The sequence below is a fragment of the Abrus precatorius genome, unplaced genomic scaffold (assembly GCF_003935025.1).
Source record: "Abrus precatorius isolate BTA unplaced genomic scaffold, Abrus_2018 Scaffold11, whole genome shotgun sequence".
Lineage (NCBI taxonomy): Eukaryota > Viridiplantae > Streptophyta > Magnoliopsida > Fabales > Fabaceae > Abrus > Abrus precatorius.
In genome coordinates, this window is record NW_020874303.1 from 29,837,540 (window position 1) to 29,857,540 (window position 20,001).

Sequence of the window (20,001 nt, forward strand, 5' to 3'; positions counted from 1 at the left end):
TCATCTTGGATAGCTCTGAAGGAAAGAAAATTTCTCCTGTGGCTTTCCTATGTACAGCGTAGCAAGGCCATATGCAAATCTGTCAAATTAGCCATTGGATCATGTTCAAGGATGTTAGCTGAGGCAGGACAATTTGCATTGTGAGAATTGACAAGAAAGAAAATTGTAACTCTTTACCCGACAAGTAAGATGATCAATGACACGACCAGGAAGAAATATTGATAGAATTTGTACTTGGATTTACGTTTTATATCATATCCTGGAGGAATATATTTGCGATTCACATATCCATATTGAGGGCGCATTAAAAGAATAAAACCAAGGAAAAATCCTGCTAGGAATCCTCCTATATGAGCTGAATTGTCCACATGAGGTAGAAATCCAACAGCCAAATTTAGGCCAATTATGATCAATAGGCTTGTAAGAGCTGCACACTGAAGCAAGCATGTAGCGTTAAAATTTGTCCTCAAAGAAACATTCCATGTTTTCCAGTATTGCATATTACAAAGTACCTTATTTGCGTAGATACTCCAGTTGGTTAGAAGCTCAGAAAGCATGGCCCCAAGAAGTCCAAAAAGTGCACCGGATGCTCCAACTGATACGGTATGTGATGTTCCAGATTGTTGCAAATCCAAAATAGACATCAAACTTCCGCCAAAACCAGAAAGAATATATAAGACTCCAATTTTCACTGCCAAATTCAAAACATTAGAAATCAACTCAAGAAGATCATGAAGAGGTTCAATGATAAAAAACTCAGTAAAATGCCTTACAAAATCCAAATTCCTTTTCAAGGCGAACTCCTATAAATAGAAGACTAAACATATTGGCCAGTAAATGCACCACTCCAGCGTGAAGAAACATGCAGGAGAAGAAGCGCCATACTTCATTTTGATCCACCACTAGGTCCTTTTCAAGGGCTCCTTGTACCCGCAGCCTGCAGAAAGTTAACACAACCACCCCAAAAATATGAATGAACAAACAAACAAAGTGAAACTTGACATTGCTTTCTTTTTCTCTCTTTCATTTCCCATGCATGTAGATATAATATTTTATCTATAGGCATTAGCATTTCCATTTCCAATCAAAGTTTATTAAGGATAAAGAGAGAAAACAAACAATAATCATTAAACTAGAAAGCTATTTTTTCATGCACACGCACATTGTTCATTCATATTTAATGATAATGATGAATGTAGGTGCTTTTGGTGAGAGAGAGAGAGATAGATTGTTCTCACGTGCGGATGGCAGGACCAAGAAGGGGGTTTTCTCTGAAAGGTTGAAAAGAGAACCTTCCTAGATATTGAGAGAAAAGGCAAGCATCTTGGTTCAAGTAGGCAGGGCAATCATTGAGATACATGGTATACACGAACATGGCAATGTTGGCCAAAAATATGAGTGGCACCAACCATGGGAACCATAGCCGAGGCTGTGGCGCGTGGAAAGTTGGTGGCGGTGGCGGGGGGTAACGGGCCGCCTCAATGTCAGACAGGTGCGGCGGCTTCCTCCCCATGCGGTGCCTCTATGGTTGTGATCGCAGGTTGCAACAACAAAAACATAAACACACAAATAGGATGTTGTGTTGGCACGCAATGCAACAACAGAACCAACCTTCCCTCCTTTGGCTTGGCTAGCCTAGCAGTTAATTTAGGTAACTCATTTTCCACCTTATAGAATTTGTTAGCATACATTACATCATAGATATTAAAACCCTTTTTGTACCTTGGTTTTTATCTTATCTTTTCTTTTTTAGTTTTCCCATTTTGCATTTGCATGTCAATATCTATTTCAGTAAAATAATGAGTTGGATGCAAAATAAGGACCAATTAAAAGCAGGATATATAGCAATTGCATTAGCGTAACAACTAATAATGTGGTTGGCATATTTATATTTTCACAAAATTACTTTCTATAATATTGTCACACACAACTAATTCTTCTAATGGTAATAATTATTCCAAAATACAGATATTTTACACAGAATATTCAATCAATAATCAGTCCATGATTAAAAAAAAAAGAGTGAAAATCCAAAAGCACATATGGCATCTCTCCGTGGACAACAAATCAAATGAGTTGAGCTACTTCAGCAAGCAGTTCATAACTGGTTTGGTGTGTGTGGCTGTTCCATGGGCATTATTACAATAGGAAATAACCTTCTGCCCTGGAACTGCAGAGTTTATATAAACATGATCAAACACAATGTTGGAGCATCCCACATTTTGGTCGCAGCTTAAATTGATTGCCTTGTCCGTCAATGATGTTCCAACAATTCCTTTGTATGTTACATCGCTCACCTTGACTGCTCGAGTCTACTCATAATAATTGAACAAAAAAAAAACATAAAAAAATTGTTAGTTTAAATTGTATAAATGTAATTTTTTGGGAGCAGAACATTAAACTTATATAAAAAGGGCAAATTGGTATGTTATGGTACCTTGTTTTGGCAGTCGACTTTGTTGGGGCAATAAAACTGGTCAATGATTATGGGGCTGTTGGCTCGAACAAACCTAATATTTTCAAACGAGATCCTCCTTGCAAATCCAGCTCCACCCTATTGCAAAATAAAATTGAACCATTATATTTAAAATAATAATTTGCATAACTCATGTAACCAAAGTTGCAAGCAAAATATCTTATAATATATAATAATTTTTTTAACAATTAGAGTTGCTTTTATCTGCTTAATTACCTGCCATGTCTTGATTCTTACTCCAGTTAATGTTTCAGTCAAAGTACAATTCTTCACTTGCACGTCCTCCACAATATCGGTATCTCCACCTGTTCCCAACGATCCAATGCTACAAAAATGTGATTTCCTTTTTATCAGTGAAAACTGTATAACCCGAAAATAGAGAGAGGAATATGCCACCTTTTGGTGATATATAGAAAACATGCAAGGGGATTAAAAGTGATGAATTTTAACATGCATATATAATCTGATTTGTGGGTCGCAAAAGATTACATTTTTTTAATTAAAAAACTTAACTTTACAGGGGAATCAAAATGCAAACTTTCCTCCTATTAATGTCAAGTACAGGATTTTAAAAATCTAAACTTGTTTTCATTGTTCAGCAAAGGAGGAGGGTTAGCAATCCACTGTTCTTAGTACACTTTTAATTAATTATTGGTTAAGATTTATTAAAAATAAAAAATATTAATAAGACTCGTTAAATTAAAAAACGTTTACAAAATTTTATAATTTTCAATAAATTCAACTGATAATAATAAAAATATTAAAAAAACAAAAAACTGATAAGCAGAAGCAAACTGATAATGGTTAATTGAATACATTATTACCGAAGAACTAACCTGATACCATGACCTGGACCACATGTTATACGGGTTATTTTGATCATGGTGGATCCACCACTAATAGCAATGCAATCATCACCTGCAATTAATTAGAGTTATTATACATAATTAAGTCGGAAACTAGAAATTGAAAGATTTTACAATAATTTTAAGGTTTAGTTAATCACCGGTTGCAATGGTAGAATTAAGCACTTGAATGCTTTTTGAGCCAGAAATATCAATGCCATCGGTATTAGGGCTTGTTCCAGGAGCAATTAAATGGAGGTTAGAGATGATGCCTTTCTTGCAGCTTGTTAGAGTTATGTGGCTTCTTGCGGGATTATTACTTGTAAATCCTTTTAGTTGGAAGCGATAGCATCTATTGAATGTTAATGCCTACGCATCAATAAAAAAAAGAAGAAAAGGAAACAGTGTTGTTTATATCTTCAGCATCGAGTGAATAAAATCCATTGATAAGGTGTATCAAGGAACATGTCGGTTGTTAGATTCAGATTCAGTGCATGTTTAGGCTTATGTTTAATTGGCTATGATTTAACGTTTAATTCAATGTTATTAGTTTTAACTTTTATGTGAAATCTATATTTATTATTTTTTAACACGAATACAAATACATACTTTAAGTTATCTTATATGTGTCTTTCTGAAAATAAAATTCTCGGGATTTGAGCTTAAAAGTCATTCTAACTTGAGGAAAATGAAAGTTGGGCACACCTTTTGGTGTCTACAAGATTTACGTTAATCCTTATGCTGGATAATTGGCGAACAAGTTGGCGAAAATAAAAAGGTTGCAAATAACAATGTCCAAAAGTTTCGACAGTACTTATCAATTCTGTCTGATAAGATGAATTGAAGCACGTCTATCTTTGAATTTTGATTCGTCTATGAGTGTCATTCTTGCCTTTCTTTTTATACTTCAAGAACCAATTAATTAATGTGTTTATTATATATATGCTATGAATAAAAAAACGATGACAGGTGAAATTTAATTTGGTAAAATTTGATAAGAATGTAGTCAAGTGCAAGGATCAAGAGCTGTTACTTACTGTTGGTGGACGGCATTTTGCCCCCTGAAAATGAAAAAAAAATTCATAAAAATATGGCTCATATAGTAAGAGTATAGAAAATGAATTAATTAGTCAAAAAACAAAGAAAAATTTTCCTAGGCTAAGAAACTAGAACATATTTTACTTACTGGCTGGGCATTTTCTATGCAAGGTTGTTGCCACCAGGCAGAACCTCGACCATCAATCGTCCCTCTTCCACTGATAATTAAACCATTGATGGAAGAGAAGCCAAGCCATGTGTTTGTGTGAAATCCAGAATATTCTGATTTTGTTTTAGGTGCCACAATGTTCCCTAAAAGCTGATGTCACACAACCATGTTAATTATTACTATGAAATATGAATCAAAATCCCAAATGTACAAAATATCTCTTTTTAAATCATGGGATATTTCAAATTTAATCTCTTCTACTTTGTGAATTATTTATTATTCCTTTTTCTGTCTTTTAGTATTGAAGTTTGCTTGAAAGTTGAAACAGTCAAGTTAACCTTTTTTACTATGCTTTTAACCTTAGATAAAGGTTGATGATGGTGAGTGGAAGATTTATATTGCAAATTTAATACCAAGTATAAGTACCTGAATGTAGGTATAATTAGATTTGCATGGACCCTTGAAGGTGAAAGGCTTCAGCAAGAATGTCTTTGTTGCTGGTACGATGAGCAGAGATATGTGTGAATTGCTTTGACAGACATCATTCCATGCCTTCACAAAGGCCTGTTGAATGTTACATAAGTTGAAGATTGAAATAGTTAAGAACTTATTCAATAACACTTGTGTAAATGTGTTGTATTTGCTAAATCTAATGATTCAAATCAATGCTATATATAAATATGTATATGCAGCACAATAATTTTTTGAGGAAGCTAAAATGGTGAGATAATGATTAGTTTACCGGAGAATCGTTGGTTTGTCCATCTCCAACTGCTCCATATTGTAACACATCGAAAGTTGTTGTGCTGCTCATGCTCAATGCGGGTGTAAGCACACCCAAAATCAATAACACAGTGAAGAAAAACTCCTGCATAAAATTAACGTCATACATAAGTACTGATTGAGAACTCTATATAAACAAATCAAGCTTGATCAAATAAGTCACTGCAACACATAAAAATGGTCTTATGTTAAAATTAACTAGAATGTGAATAGGATAAAATGAGACTTTGTCGGATCCTGACCATTATATCAAACTTTGTAGCACTCTTGAGCAACATCAAAAGATTTTCACACCCTCAAAGTTTATGTCATGTACATTGGACGTACCCCAATTTCTTCTTCTATATATAAGGGCCAAGTAGAGTATTTGGAAGCAGATTTTAGACGTTAAATTGGCTTCTCTATTGATAAAATAAAACAACTTAAGTTTCAAGTTTATTCTTAACAAGATTCGTTCAGCGTAACTACGTGGTTGTGGAAAATTACACTCCACACAATCTAGTTGGAAAACACATGGCTGATGGAACTAAGGCCTTGTTTTCACAGAAAGCACATGAAGCAAATGCACATCCCTAAGCCTTCTTCTGAACGTACCTTTGATTCTTAATTTACACTAAATACTCAATAGTAAACTTCAGTAAATTGATAAAAAGATTGCTGACTTTGGTTGAAAAAAGCCCTCCTCTACTTTGATTTCAAACTACGTTCTCTAATCTTTCCATGCGAAAGAAAATCAATTTGGTCGGTTCTTTAACGATACATGGATAACTTTAGTGTAATAAAAAAATCATTAGACGAAGAAAATATTTTTGCTTGTACAAGATTTCCAAGCTACGTGCGTACTAATTGTCCTCGCTTTCTTCTAAAACAAGATTACTTTCTTAATTGTTTTAGGTTCTTCCTGATTAACAAATTAGTTGGGTCAAACTAGCTAGCATATCATAACTATGCAATATGTGGGAAAGTAACTTAATAAATGCATAATAATTTTTTTTGATAATTTAATTACAACATCATTGGTTGCGTCTCTTTATAAAATATGAACGAAATTTTGTTTTGTCAATTTTTATAAGATAATGTGAAGGATTCTACATAAAAATAAATTCTCGCATGTTTGAAAATGACCAAGTTCATAGTTTACTTCTTGGTGTGACAATGTGGTTTTGATTTCCATCCAGTGATTTTGCACATGGCATGATTGATCTTTAAGATCTTTAAGTTAATTTTATATTTAAGCCCCCCCCCCCCCCCCTCTTATTTTTGAAGAAAAAGTCCTTTTTAGAAAAAAAAAAAAGATTTTTAAAGTTATAATAGTTATATATGCTTTTCTAAAAACAAAAAATTTTGCTTTAGTACTTTTTTTGAGAAGCTAAAAAAGTCATTTACCTAAAAATGCACTTCTAAAAAAAGTTATATCATGTTTCTTTTTTTTTATTATTTATCAAAACATATTTTAATTTTAAGATTACACCTGTAAAAGAGATTAGATCAACGGGTGATTAATTTAGATGATGTCTGGTTTTTTGAACAAGTTTTTGAATTAAAGTTTTGTATATAAAAAATATTTAATTTTATATTAGTTCGAATAAAATTTCTCTTTTCTATAAAGGATAATTACAATCCTAAACAAAAAATAACTAAAAAAATATATGGTGTATATAGTTCATGTAATCTCTAAAAATAAAATGGCAAAAGTAGTAATCGTTACGTAATAAATGCTTATAGACTGTATTGGTTCAATTAGTGGAAGACGTTCAAATTTCATAGTTATGTAATTTTGAGGCTGAAGAATTCTCACCTTAGCACTTCACGGCATTTCAACAAATTATTATCTTTTTTTACTAAATTGAAGAGTACTTGAAGAACATCCTTGCTTTATTGATGACTTTTACTACGAATATAATTATAAAAAAAAAAATTACATTTGTTCAAGCCTTGTGAACGAATTTACTTGATTTCTGAGTGAGTGCATATAGTTTGAATAGACTTAAAATTCTCGAGTGTAGATGTTATATATATATATATATATATATATATATATATATATATATATATATATATATATATATATATATATTGTAGTTTGGGACCATGTAATCTTGATCACTCTCACTCTATAACATGTATATATTTTTTCTTGTTGGAACTACATGATATTATCACATAATAATTTTTTTGAATACACCGTACACACGTATTAGGAGTGATTACAATGTAGTTTGACTTGGTATCAAGCTAACTTGATTCACAACCGATTAAAAAAGCATGAGCTGAGACAGATAAAAGTTAATTTGGATCAATCTTATCTTAATTGTTTTTTTTCTCTCTTTTGGTCAACTGTCTTAATTGTTTTAAATACCCTGTTTTCAGCCCATGATCAAACCTTAAAATCAATTCTATCATCTTAACCATAATCTTCGAGGGATACATAACCATAATCTTTTATTACATTTTTCCATTATTTCTTAATATGACATGTTAAAAAGATTAGAATAACCCATTGCAAGGGTCATCATGCCTCACTTTCTAATTTTCCTCGATGTTACTTTCATACTAAAGAGGACTTCACAAAATAAAAGCCAATTAAAAATATATAATAAAAAAAACCAACCTTCATATATGGACAAAAAAGAAAAACGTGTCTCTCGAATTAAATATGACATAGTAACGTGGAATCCATAAAGTGAAGCCTAGAAACATACATGAGACCAAAAGCCTAAAGGGTACATAGAAGGTCCCCTACACTAAGCCCACATAACATGGTTCACCATTGGACCTCTATTTATTTTACATTTATGTGATTACAAAGTCGATGAGATCACTATTATGCAGAGGCAGAGGAGGCCAAATAACTACCACAATAATCAAAGCCATACCAAATACCATTAGGAATATAAGTGTTATAGTAAAATGTAATAGGGTTGGAGTAATATCCATATACGGTCACTTTCTCTGGTAGCCAACCATCGTATCCAGTCCTGTATAAGTAGAGATAGCATATTTGGTAGGTACATGGACCGTATATCTCAAACGTATCCGTAGAGCACCGCTCGAATGTCCCTGAATAAGGATCATCAAGCCTTGGAACATAAACCTGATTATCCAACCAAGTGATTAGCTAGGCTCCGATTACCCACTAAGAATTTTCAATTTTAATCGGGTCAATTCAATTTCATTAATTTATGCATAGAAATTTAAGAGCAATTGAGTGACAGATCTATGACTAAAGAGCAGAAGAATATTTCACAGTAAAGAAGGAACCTGATAGCCATAAGCATCCCCGAAAGCAATGCTTATATGATCTCTGGTATAAGAGGGAGAACTGCAGCTAGTTTTTATGGTGACCGTGTAAGTACAGCTACTACCCACATTCTGCAACATGTATATGGCCCTTAATTAGTTGAAATCTGAGTACCCCTTCATGTCTGATCTATCTAATATATATTAAAAAGTGTGTTCTTTCAGTTAAAGTAGTTAATTCATATATAATATTCTTAGTATCTAAACTTTATAGGGGGGAAAAATGGATGATTTTTAGTATTTTGAATAAAAGGGTATTGCTCTATTTTCTATGTGGAAAATATGAAAACGTGAAGAGAGTTTCTTTCTTACCTGTGGGTGGGTATGATTGAGCTTGAAAGATTCATTGGGTTGAGGCTGAGTAACTATAGGTGTTGCCTGTGAGAAAGCAACGATGATGCAAAGTGTGAGGATTAGAGTGAGAGCTTTCATGGTTTAGTCAGGGACTTGTGATGCTGTTTTGTGGTTCGAAGGATACAACGAGGAGCAGTTCGGTGTTTATGAGGTTTTGCTATATAGGAAGGACAACCAGACAAGGGTAGGTTTGGAGTTTGGTTACTCTTTTAACAGCGTTTACTTTGTCCATACATAGCTATTTCGGTCCTTGTATCCATGCTTTTAATGTTGTAATTTACATTGGATAATAGTGATTCCGTTTTGGAGATTCTCGTAATTTCATTGTAATGGCAATTAATGAATTAACTGTTTTTGTCTATAATTTTAGTAATTAGAAACCATTACCAATCACAAATAAAAACCAGTGTGAATGAGTTGAATTATAAATTAATGAAGAAAAATATCTGGCATCAAAACCTTCTTTATGACAAACCTTTAACCTATTGTGTCCATGTATGATCTGAAGTTGCCATTTTTTCATATCAATTATATATTAATTAGAGCATAAAATAAATTATACTTTTACAATTCTAAAAATAACTTTATTTTTTATTATCAGTCACTAGTTTGCTTTGCCTATTCATTTATTTAAATACGTTAAGATTTTTAAAAAAAGTTTATTTAATTAAAAAATTTAGTTTTAGATTATAATAAAAAGTCTACTAAAATGGTTTAATTTAATATAATAATATTAGAGTTTAAATTTATTATATTATCAATATAAAATGGTTTACACTATCAACTATTTAAAATATACACTAGATATGATTTTTACATTAATTATTATAAAAACTAACAATTTTTGCTTATATGATAATTAATGATTAGATTATAGTGTAAAACAATTTATTCTATCAGTTTATTTAAATTCAATTCATGGTATTATTATATTAAATATTTATTATTTTTTTAAAGTTTAAATTATTGACTAATTTTTTTAGATGTAAGTTGGTAGGCCTGTCTAAAAGGATTTGTGATGAAATATATCTATTTAGAAGAGTCAGTTTTAACTTTTGAAGGTTAAGTAATAATTTATATTCAATTTCTTTATATTACCTTTTTAAGTAGTCTTCTCACTCGCAAGGTGTGAAGGTTTTTTTAATTGATTAATTAAGATATTTAATATTTTAGTTATTTAATTAAATATTATTATAGTTTAGTACGTAAAAATGATATATTTTTAGAAAAAAACAGGAATAGTGAGTAATTACATTTAAATTTAATTAATTGTACTAAATTTAGTTAAAATAAAATATTCAATATGTGTACGGTGCATCTGCTGCGTTTTTTTGTTTTTAAAATTATTGACGAATATATTATTTTATTTTGCCTCGCCAAACGCGTGCATTAGTTTTACAAACACAAGCGCTCCTCGCAGTGCACATTTTTTCAGTTATGGCAGATTGCCCGTCAGTGTAAAAAAGTCTAACGCTTTGATGTACACAAGTGTCATCTTGGCCATTTTTTATGGGGTCGAAACTTCATTTTATACTTAATTGTCTATACAAATTATAAATTTAAAGATTCAATTAAAAATTTAGAAGCACGAATTCAAAAAATAAATAAGAGAAGAGTTAAAAGTGAATAAATTTGGAGCAAAATATAAATTTGATTTTTGAAATTTATATTATGGTTTATTTAGTCTTTTATATTACACTATCGATTAATTTAGTATTAAACATTATGCGAAGTAAAAATATTCCCTAACTTTGGCAACATCAGAAGACCAGGCTGCCTATGCCTGTGGGATCCCAAAATCAAACCATATCTTTTTTTTTTTGACAAAAAAGAATTTTAATCCGGGTGATAAAAGGAATTCTCAATTTGTTTCCCTGCAAAATCATTTGATATTATCACGTGGAAATAGGCAAATACAAAATTCAATTCCCACCAACAATGATGCATTCAAGCTCTTGGGTTTTGGACTTTTGAGGAGCACTTAAAAATTGCTGTAATTTATTATGTTTATCTTTAACACATTTGGATGAAATCCAAATTCGTTCCTACGAAATTTAGTACAGAATATGTTAATTCCTAAAATTACAAATGTTGATCATACAAAAGAAAGATTTCTACATTCCTAAACACTGAAGTATTTACTGATATTTTTCAAGGACGAAACTTTAATGTTTACTTTTCGGGGCAACAAGTTCTCTCGGGAAAGCAGTGGGCCAAAAAAAACTCAGTTTCACGTTGTGAGAATCATGAAAATTTTCGTCCAAGTGTTTTAGAAACACATTATCTGGGGATAAGTGTATTATCCTAGGAAACAAAGGCTCATCCAAGAAGAAGAGCCAAGAGCAAACCAAGATAGAACACAAAAAACACAATGCCCAAGGTAAAGATAGAATAAAATAAAAAACATACATGGTACAAAATAAAAAAGAATGTTTAAAATTAAGAAGGTTAATACAAATATTGGCCCCGCAAAATCCTCACCAACACTAACTAAGGAAGAAAGCTCATACATAGAGGTCTGACTGACAGATGTTGCAAATCTCATATATCCTGGACATACTTCAGTGCGTTGCCATTCCCAATTACAAGAAGCTAAAGACATGACTCAGACTGCTGATTGTATAATGATTCGCTCTGAACTTCTCATTCAGAACTCAGTTGGAGGCTTTAACCTAATCAATCTTTTGATTCTATCCTTTTCTGTATTTTCCAAATATCCCTTCAAAAGATGCACATGGAAAATGTCAAAGGAAAGCATCAACAGAAATTTATCCTTTCAACTATGGAACACAAACTGACAGAAGTACAGAAGTTGCATAAAGATGACGATCAGATCAGTGGTGTGAATAGTGAACCGGGAACAAAAAGATTTCATTTCTGCATAAAAAATTATAGGGAAACCCCCGGTACTTTCCACATGTATTATAAGTTTTTTCTTGCTTCAGGTCACAGATAATCGTATGTTTATAAGATGAAGCATTGTTTCAGGTGTAATGCAGAAGTTAATGCCTGATCTGAAGAGCCTCATCCAAAATGAATGACATTAAATAACAATATCAATTCTAACTAGTAAACTAGATACATATGATGACATATACTGCTAGGATTCCAGAAGTTATGAAGTTAGTTAGAAAGAAGTTTCAGAATTATTAGCAGTTGAGAAGATCAGAGACTTGGCTTAAATAGTCGGGAAAGACATTCAGATTGGTAAGCATTTGAGAGGGAAACCCTAGGAGAAAGATCTCATCTTCTTTGTTGTCATTCAATATTTAATAATAATTTTTTTTAATACTCCTGTAGTATCTACTCCCTCATAATTTTCTTTCTTCATTTAGCAGTTTTTTCTTATTTATATTTTAGAACAAAACTTTTGGACAAAAAAATTCGTTTGAGGTATCTTGCTTTAAAGAAAATGGAGTACATACTCCATAAGTACTAAAAAAATTTCCTAATAACAGAAACATTTTTTTTATTTCCTTCTGTTTCTGCATCTCTCTCTCTCTAAATTCTCATATTCTCTTTCAGGGTTTGTAACATATACCACAAGAATGTTATCAATCGAAGTGTCCCAGGGGCAAGTAGGATAAGTAACAGAAAATTTTCAAAAAATTAGCTCTAATTGTTTAATAGACACTGTGCACCATGTATCTTTACCTTCCATACAATTTCATCCAAACACAAACAAATTCTTCCATATTTATCCAGGAAAAGGCGTTCACTTGGTGGCTTCCCACAAACATCCTTCACAGCTGAGGTTATCACAAAGATCACTTCTGATACTGGAGAAAAATGAAATATAGGTAAATAGTAAATAGTACTATCAATGTAAAGCACTTGACAACTCTTAAACATAAATCTTGTCAGCTTTTGGTGAAATAACAATATGTTTACATTGTTTAAAAAACTGGTGCCATCAAATGTTACTATGAACATAACTTTTTTTCTTAAATATTTATATTTTTCTTTTTCTTGGTAAGTAAGACAAAACTTAGATTCCAAGGTCTACCCTTACCAATTCATTTGATTGCTAGTTTTTCTTAATACTTCATTCTTTAAAAAAGTAATGCCATACTTCTGAAATCACACTGGTATTCTTTAATATAGACTACATGGAGGAAGTTTTCCCATCTTTATTTTTGCTCCAAAAGTTCCAAACCAGCTATTATCTAATCTAAATCTTTGTTAGACAAGCTACTAAAGAAATATCGAGGCCAAATAAGCCTGGGAATGGAGGAAGACCAAGGACTGAACCCATCACGATAATACATAAAGATCATTGTTGGTAGCATGCAAAATATGACCACTGGCTCCATATCCCTTATTTACACTCTACCATTCTCCATTAGTGTTTCATTTAACTCGTCCTATTATCTCACTTTTTACATCCCTTATTCTCAGATATAATCTTCTATCTCTTATGTAAATACATCAGTATGTTCTCCACTAGATAGAATGTTCTCCACTAGCTAGTAGCTGCTTGAGTCCATTCAACTTGTTTACTCGGTTGAGAACAAAAGAAATTATCTCTCCAACGAAATTATCCAAACTTCACCTTCACCATCTCAAAGAACCAAAAGTTGAGCCAACAACCCTTAGCCAGCACAATCATCTCAAAACAGGTGAGTATAACCACTTTTAAACATCAACAACAAGGATGGCTCATTTCCATGATATTATTCTACAGCAACTATGAAGTATTGATGCAATTCCATATTTAAGCATCAACAACTGAGGTGACTCGTTTCTTTACATTTATTTTACCATAATCAAATATAGAATGTTGGTTCAATGAATACATACAGGCAAGTTCGTCATACTCTTCCTTCCCCACAACGTATATGCTGACATCTCCAAGCACTGTGTATACAATATAAACTGACCTGATACAGGTAAAATGTATGAGTAAAATTTAATATCATCTCACGTAAAAGAAAAATACTGCATTGTCCAATACAAATGAGACAAATAATTTTCGAAAAAGTGGAATAGGGATGAACAGTAGTTGGGGTGAAGCATACAGAAAATTTTTGAGAAACTCAAACTTCTCAGTTTGACGGGACTCTAGTAATCTAAACTGCTAATTCATGTAACAAATCAGTGGTTTAGCTTCCACTTCTACAAATCACTTCCAAATTTTCCACTAATGATTACACTATCTGAAATATTCTAGTAACTAATTCAGTTTTTTCTCATCTTGCACTTAAATATACAAAGGGAAAACTGCGCAAAGTACATCATAGTTTTTACAAATAATCAAATAAACAGGTTCAAAAGATAATTTTCCTTGTCTGCTACATTCCTAGCAACCAAGACTCAATTTTCCCTCACCAGTTCAGGATTATATACAGTCACAAAATGTTCTTCAGTTAAAGTAACTTATCTATGTAAGGACTACATACATACATCACATATACATGACAGAACAGTATACTCACTTGTGGCAAGCAACTAGGAGCTCTTCATTTTTCACACCCTTAAGATTATCAGCTCCCAGTTTAACCAAGAAAGAACGCCAGTGTAGACGCTCCTCTGCAGGAACTCCATGAAAACTGCAATCATAATGAGACTGAGTTCGACAATCAAAAAGTGGGAACCAAGACCGAGTGTCTACTTTTTTATGCAAGTTGAAAACAGAAAGAGCACACAATACAATAAATTCAGGCATGTACTACGTGGTTCTCTAACTCCAATGTTTTAATAAAATGCCTATGCTGTCTGAATGTTCGTTGAATTAAACACAAGTTTTGAGTGAAATTTCAATTCAATCATGTAAAGTGGAAATTGAGCCATCTATTATGAGGTTATCTAACCTCCCGAACACAGCATCAAAAGAGATTATGAAACTGTCTAAATATCAGATCTAATAATTAGTTCAAGTGGATCAACAAGTGCAATTAGGAAATAACAGTTCATGCCTCCTACTCCGATCAAAAAGCAAGCTAAACCAATATTAGAATTTCGAACAGCATCCATATCGAACAAATCAAGAATCGCAGAAAATTAGAAAAGGATATTACTGATAAGAGCGTAAGAGAATTGGTAGAATCAGAAGCAGGAAGAGGAAATGGAGATAAGAAGAAAGCGATCTAAACGCACCGTTCGATGAGGATATTGCCGTCAACGTTCGCAAACAGAACCGCAAGTATCATCGTTTCGTCTCTGAGACTACAGATTCTCGCTAGCCTGTCCTCGTCCTCGTTCAGTTTTTTTGTTCAAAAAATTTTCTCAAATCACTTCACACCTTTTTTCTTATATTCAACATTTTTGTATTCATTAAATTTAATTTTGTCTGCATCACTTTGAATTCACTTTTAAATAAAATTATTTTTTTAAAATTAAGTTCGTTGAAACTCACAAATATTCGTTCAAAAACCACACGTTAAGTTATCAAAGATTATTGTAATTTCTACGGTCTCGTCAAGCAGTGTCAATTTTATATTAATAAATAATAAGATTAATGATTTAAATAAAAAATTAAATATTTTTAGTTTATAAAAATAGATTATAATTATTAATTTAAAGAAATTGTATAATATCTTCTTATGAGTACGAGAACAAGTATCAAAGATGATAATTGATCTTATTTTTTAAATTTTACTTAAAAGATATGAAAATAAATGTAAATATGAATATTTTATTATTTATTTTCTTTGTTCTTACTTGTAATTTAATATTTAAATTTAATTTAATAATTATCTAGTTATAAATTATCATGTCAATAAGAACTATTAATTTTTATAATAATTAATATAAAAATATATTTATTGTAAATTCTAATTAGTTGATAATATAAATTTTTTTTTGTACTTATAACTTTTATATTTACAATTTGACTTAACTTACAAACTATACTCTTGATCTTCTCAATCAGTTTTTATATATATATATATATATATATATATTTTGTGAACTGAGATATTTTAGAAATTACAAACATGAAATTCATACAATAAATGTGAGAAATTAATTTTAATTTTCCTTATTCATGATAGAGACACAAATGCCCTGTTCTAAAGGACCTATAATCTAAACCCTATGGGGTTTGTCACTCCAAAATTCATTAATTTTTGTTAAGGAATGAAATATTTCAGTATTACACCCTTTATAGAATTCAAATGCATTGGGTTTCCATTTTCCTTTTCCAAACTTCAACGTCATCCCATAAACTCATTATGTGACTGACTTCAATCAAGAAGGAAAATGCAGGAACAGTATTGCCTTGTATATTTTATGATCAATGCTACACCAACACCACCACATTACAAATCGGAGGCATTAAATTGTTCATTTTTCTCATATGCATATTTCTTAATCGTTTTAGCAAGGCTTCAAAGATTGTTGTGCAGAACCGAAGATCATTACCTTTTCAAACTGTTCACCCTTCAATAAAAGCCAAAAACATTTGCACTGTGATAAAAAGTATTTATTTATTTTTTTGTATTTTTAAGATAGTAATTCATTTATTTATTCATTTTGGTGCTTTAAAAAATAATAAGAGTTAATAAAAAAGATATTATAAGAGCATCTAATATTATTCTTTTTTCTACGCTTATTACAGATTATAGACTTGAATGTAAGATAACATATTTTAAAAGTTTAATTCCTTTCTTCTCCAATCAACACACGTAGATTTTATGCATATTGATTACAGACGGAATTAACCCAAACAATGGTAAAAGTAAATTATTTGTAGTTGAAGATATAAGTAATTTAAGAGTAATATTTGTACAAGCAGATCAAATGAGTAGTTTTCTTGAAAAGCGATTCACCTCCACAAAAGAAAAAAGTAAAGCAGCAGCAGCAAAATTACACATCTTTATAGAAACCTAGAGATAGTATCTAATATGCTGACATATATGATGAAGTCATAAACCTTGTTGCCGTCTTACACTTTTACAATGAATGAAAAGAGATTTTGGTAAAATGTTCACACCCTTGTGTTTGGTCTTGGTGTACACGAGTCATTACCATGACGATCAACATTCAAAGGTCGTGGGTTGTTGTTTTCATCAAATTATGGGATATCAAAGGAAATTAAGTTCTTGCATATTCTTTCAACGAGGTTTCATTCATCTAAATTTAATTATGTGTTTTCTTGCATTCCTGTTATGATTGATGAGTACTCAAGCTCATATAAATACTGAAATATCAATAGAAGGAACCTTAAAAAAATGAAGTTTATTTAAAAATTATAAAATTTCTCTTCATTGAAATCATATGAATGCATGGAATGGAGGTGTAGCGTAGTTAAATGGATAGGTTTTATAGAGGGCATAAAATTATAAAGAGGGTACAGGAAATTACACATATGTGGAAAACAATGAAAAGCACTCCAAAATCCACATCATCTTAAAATAAATATAGCACATTGCCACACTCCTATTTAGGACAAACAAACAAATAAAACGCAACGAAAAGGACAACATGGTACTTCAAACTCCTTGGATGTGTCCCACGTGAAAACGAAAGCATTGAAACTCAATTCCTATTGAGAAGTTCCTCAATCATCTGCAAGGCAATCTTGTCTTCCTCATCCAACCCATTCCCATTGTTGCTTTCTTCTGGTTTAAGTTTAACCTTCTCTGGTGTGGCTGTCACTGACAACTCTGAATCAGAAGCTCCAACATTCTTCCTTTCCAACTCAACCATCATGATCCAGCTTGATTCTGAACGAGGCCCTGCACGCTTCTGCCACACCCCGAAATGGGATTTCTCTGTGTCAAGCCTTAGGCAAGTGAGGGAAGGTGAAGGGGACTTGCAACACTTTCTCAGCTTTGCATTCAGAACTGCTGAAAATGTCGTGGGAGGAGAAGATGAAGCTGAACTTGAACTGTGATTATCCGCAACTGGGAAGTTTGTTTTTGCGTTTCTCCCACTCATCAAAATTGCTGCTTCATCATATGCTCTAGCAGCTTCTTCAGCAGTTTCAAATGTTCCAAGCCATACCCTCCTTTTCCTATTCAAACACCATAAATAAACCATAACTTATAAGACTTTCATTATTCAATGCATGTTTTATAGAATATTCCATCAAAATTATGGAGACACAAAGTTCTGAGATTGTTGACTCAAGTAAGATATCATATCAAAATCTATAAAATATAGTATACATTCATGAGCAAATAAAATAAAGAATACTCGTTGAAGTTTGTGAAGAAGGAAAATAAACAAATAAATGAATTTTAGTTTGATGTGAATACAATAATGGGTGGCGAATCTCAGAAACCCACGAGCCCCAGTGGCGTTGCCTGACACCTCTGAATTTCTTTGATTGCACCATGTTTGTCAGAACAGAACTATGTTATATTTCTAGGGGAGAGAACGAGCGAGCGAGCGAGAGAGAGAGAGAGAGAGAGAGAGAGAGAGAGGAGAAGGGATAGAGAAATGTATGGAACTTGTGACTTAAAATGTGGAAGTCACATTATGCCGTGATGAAACAGCAATTTAAGGTTATTTCCTGAACCTGTGATTTATTTTAAGGTGTACACAAAGTAAGTGCTAACCAAAATGACCAAATTATATTACCCTCTCTGTACCTCTGATGTGGATATCCCATGAAATGCCCTCGACAGCGATATTTCATGTTAGAGCAATGCTAGCGTTACAAATTACAAGAGTTTAGAGTTACAACACACAAACTGCTATCTGTAGAATGTTTGGTAAGAATCCTTAGACTAACAAGTTAGCTAATTCTTATCACACTTTTTAATCTCACCCTCCTCTAATTACTTGATTTTAGCAGCCCAAGTGAGTTAGCTATCCGGTGGCAGTGGCATATCCATCGCAATTTTGATTCTTTGTGACTGCATAATAATCATGGGATTAATTTTCAAATTGTAAGAATGATGCTTGGATCCCTCATAGTGCCATTGCTAACCAAGTATCTACACTTCACCCTTCAAAACATAGAGAAATATTAATAATACACTCTTTTGATGAGTACATTCTTAAGCACACTCTACGTGATTTGTCCATTTTCAAAAAAATTAAAATATTTGTATCATAAATTTAATACTTTTTAAAAGTTGTTTTTATATTTTAAGATATTATCAAATCATTAAAAAAGTGTGCTTACAAGAACACCATGTGTATATAGGAAGGAGATTAGAAGTCATAAATATGGAAGATTTGCAGAACTGGGCTGAAAAATCTGCATATAACTTTCGTGCTTTTGGACTAATAGGCAAAACAAAGAAAATAAATAAAATAATTTAAAATTCAGATTATTTGTTGGTGGTTGTCCTTTTTTATAGTTTAAACATTATTTGGTAATGTCAGTCAATTACACCAATGTGGCAGCCGTTGGCTCCCAACTTTGAAAGACACTTTGCTCTATATACTAGACTAGCAACCAATAATTCTCATGCTAAATTCTCAAAATAATTCGTTTCCTAATTTTGAATACATACCACTAATCATTCCCAGGTGAAGAAAGGAGTACAAATTTTGGGCAAGTTTTCTAGATTTATGGGAAATTCGAATGTCCATTTAGTTGGGCCGTTTGTTGCTATAAAATGAAATATACAACCGCATAAGATCTCTGGTTATATGAAAAGTTTCTGATCAATTTGATCTCCTTTGGGGTAAAAGCATTTTGTTTTTTCGTAAGTGGGGTAGAAGCATTTGATCTCAACTTCTTATGCCCACAGCAAATATTTTATCAAAGGACCTTTTATTAATTTGATTAATGAAAAAAAAAACCCACATAGTAGTTATTTGAAGGTTGTATTTTCTCCCAAAACACTAGACAAAAAGAAGGACATTATCAAACATATTCAAGCACATTAATATGTAGCAAGGTAGTTCACAGAGAGATATTATTCATAAAAAGAAAATTGTCTAATTGTGAAGTGTGTTGCAATAATACTTTCATTCCCCAACAGTGTGTAAATGGAGATGGCGGGTATAACTTTAGTAACTAAGTTCAGTAAGTTGAGTGAGAAAATACCTAAGTAAATAAGTTTAGTTAAATTAAATGCTACTGTGTGAGGTATAAAAATAGTACATATTTAAGTATGCACATAGAGCACTTCAGT

General features: G+C 32.0%; 5 protein-coding genes across 5 annotated transcripts; all 5 read right to left on the minus strand.

Moving 5' to 3' along the window:
- On the minus strand, window positions 1–1,513 carry LOC113856031 (RHOMBOID-like protein 5). Its single transcript, XM_027487654.1, has 4 exons — window positions 1,239–1,513; window positions 774–937; window positions 178–691; window positions 1–79 (listed from the first exon to the last, which is right to left on the minus strand). Exons 1-4 carry the CDS (start codon window positions 1,511–1,513, stop codon window positions 1–3), a joined length of 1,032 nt encoding a protein of 343 aa, XP_027343455.1.
- A 568-nt stretch (window positions 1,514–2,081) lies between these two features.
- LOC113856032 (probable polygalacturonase At3g15720) lies at window positions 2,082–5,589 on the minus strand. Its single transcript, XM_027487655.1, has 10 exons — window positions 5,554–5,589; window positions 5,271–5,396; window positions 4,955–5,092; window positions 4,508–4,678; window positions 4,359–4,382; window positions 3,483–3,690; window positions 3,313–3,394; window positions 2,693–2,801; window positions 2,438–2,554; window positions 2,082–2,312 (listed from the first exon to the last, which is right to left on the minus strand). Exons 1-10 carry the CDS (start codon window positions 5,587–5,589, stop codon window positions 2,082–2,084), a joined length of 1,242 nt encoding a protein of 413 aa, XP_027343456.1.
- Window positions 5,590–7,934: 2,345 nt separating this feature from the next.
- Window positions 7,935–9,095, minus strand: LOC113855222 (embryo-specific protein ATS3B-like). Its single transcript, XM_027486769.1, has 3 exons — window positions 8,924–9,095; window positions 8,573–8,683; window positions 7,935–8,405 (listed from the first exon to the last, which is right to left on the minus strand). Exons 1-3 carry the CDS (start codon window positions 9,041–9,043, stop codon window positions 8,136–8,138), a joined length of 501 nt encoding a protein of 166 aa, XP_027342570.1. The 5' UTR covers window positions 9,044–9,095; the 3' UTR covers window positions 7,935–8,135.
- A 2,263-nt stretch (window positions 9,096–11,358) lies between these two features.
- On the minus strand, window positions 11,359–15,217 carry LOC113856186 (TSET complex member tstD). The gene is made up of 5 exons (XM_027487904.1): window positions 15,062–15,217; window positions 14,401–14,514; window positions 13,766–13,845; window positions 12,620–12,744; window positions 11,359–11,684 (listed from the first exon to the last, which is right to left on the minus strand). Exons 1-5 carry the CDS (start codon window positions 15,112–15,114, stop codon window positions 11,613–11,615), a joined length of 444 nt encoding a protein of 147 aa, XP_027343705.1. The 5' UTR covers window positions 15,115–15,217; the 3' UTR covers window positions 11,359–11,612.
- Window positions 15,218–17,443: 2,226 nt separating this feature from the next.
- On the minus strand, window positions 17,444–18,245 carry LOC113856333 (ethylene-responsive transcription factor WIN1-like). Its single transcript, XM_027488117.1, has 2 exons — window positions 18,166–18,245; window positions 17,444–17,921 (listed from the first exon to the last, which is right to left on the minus strand). The coding sequence occupies exons 1-2, from the start codon at window positions 18,243–18,245 to the stop codon at window positions 17,444–17,446; spliced, it is 558 nt and encodes a 185-aa protein (XP_027343918.1).
- Window positions 18,246–20,001: the final 1,756 nt, after the last annotated feature.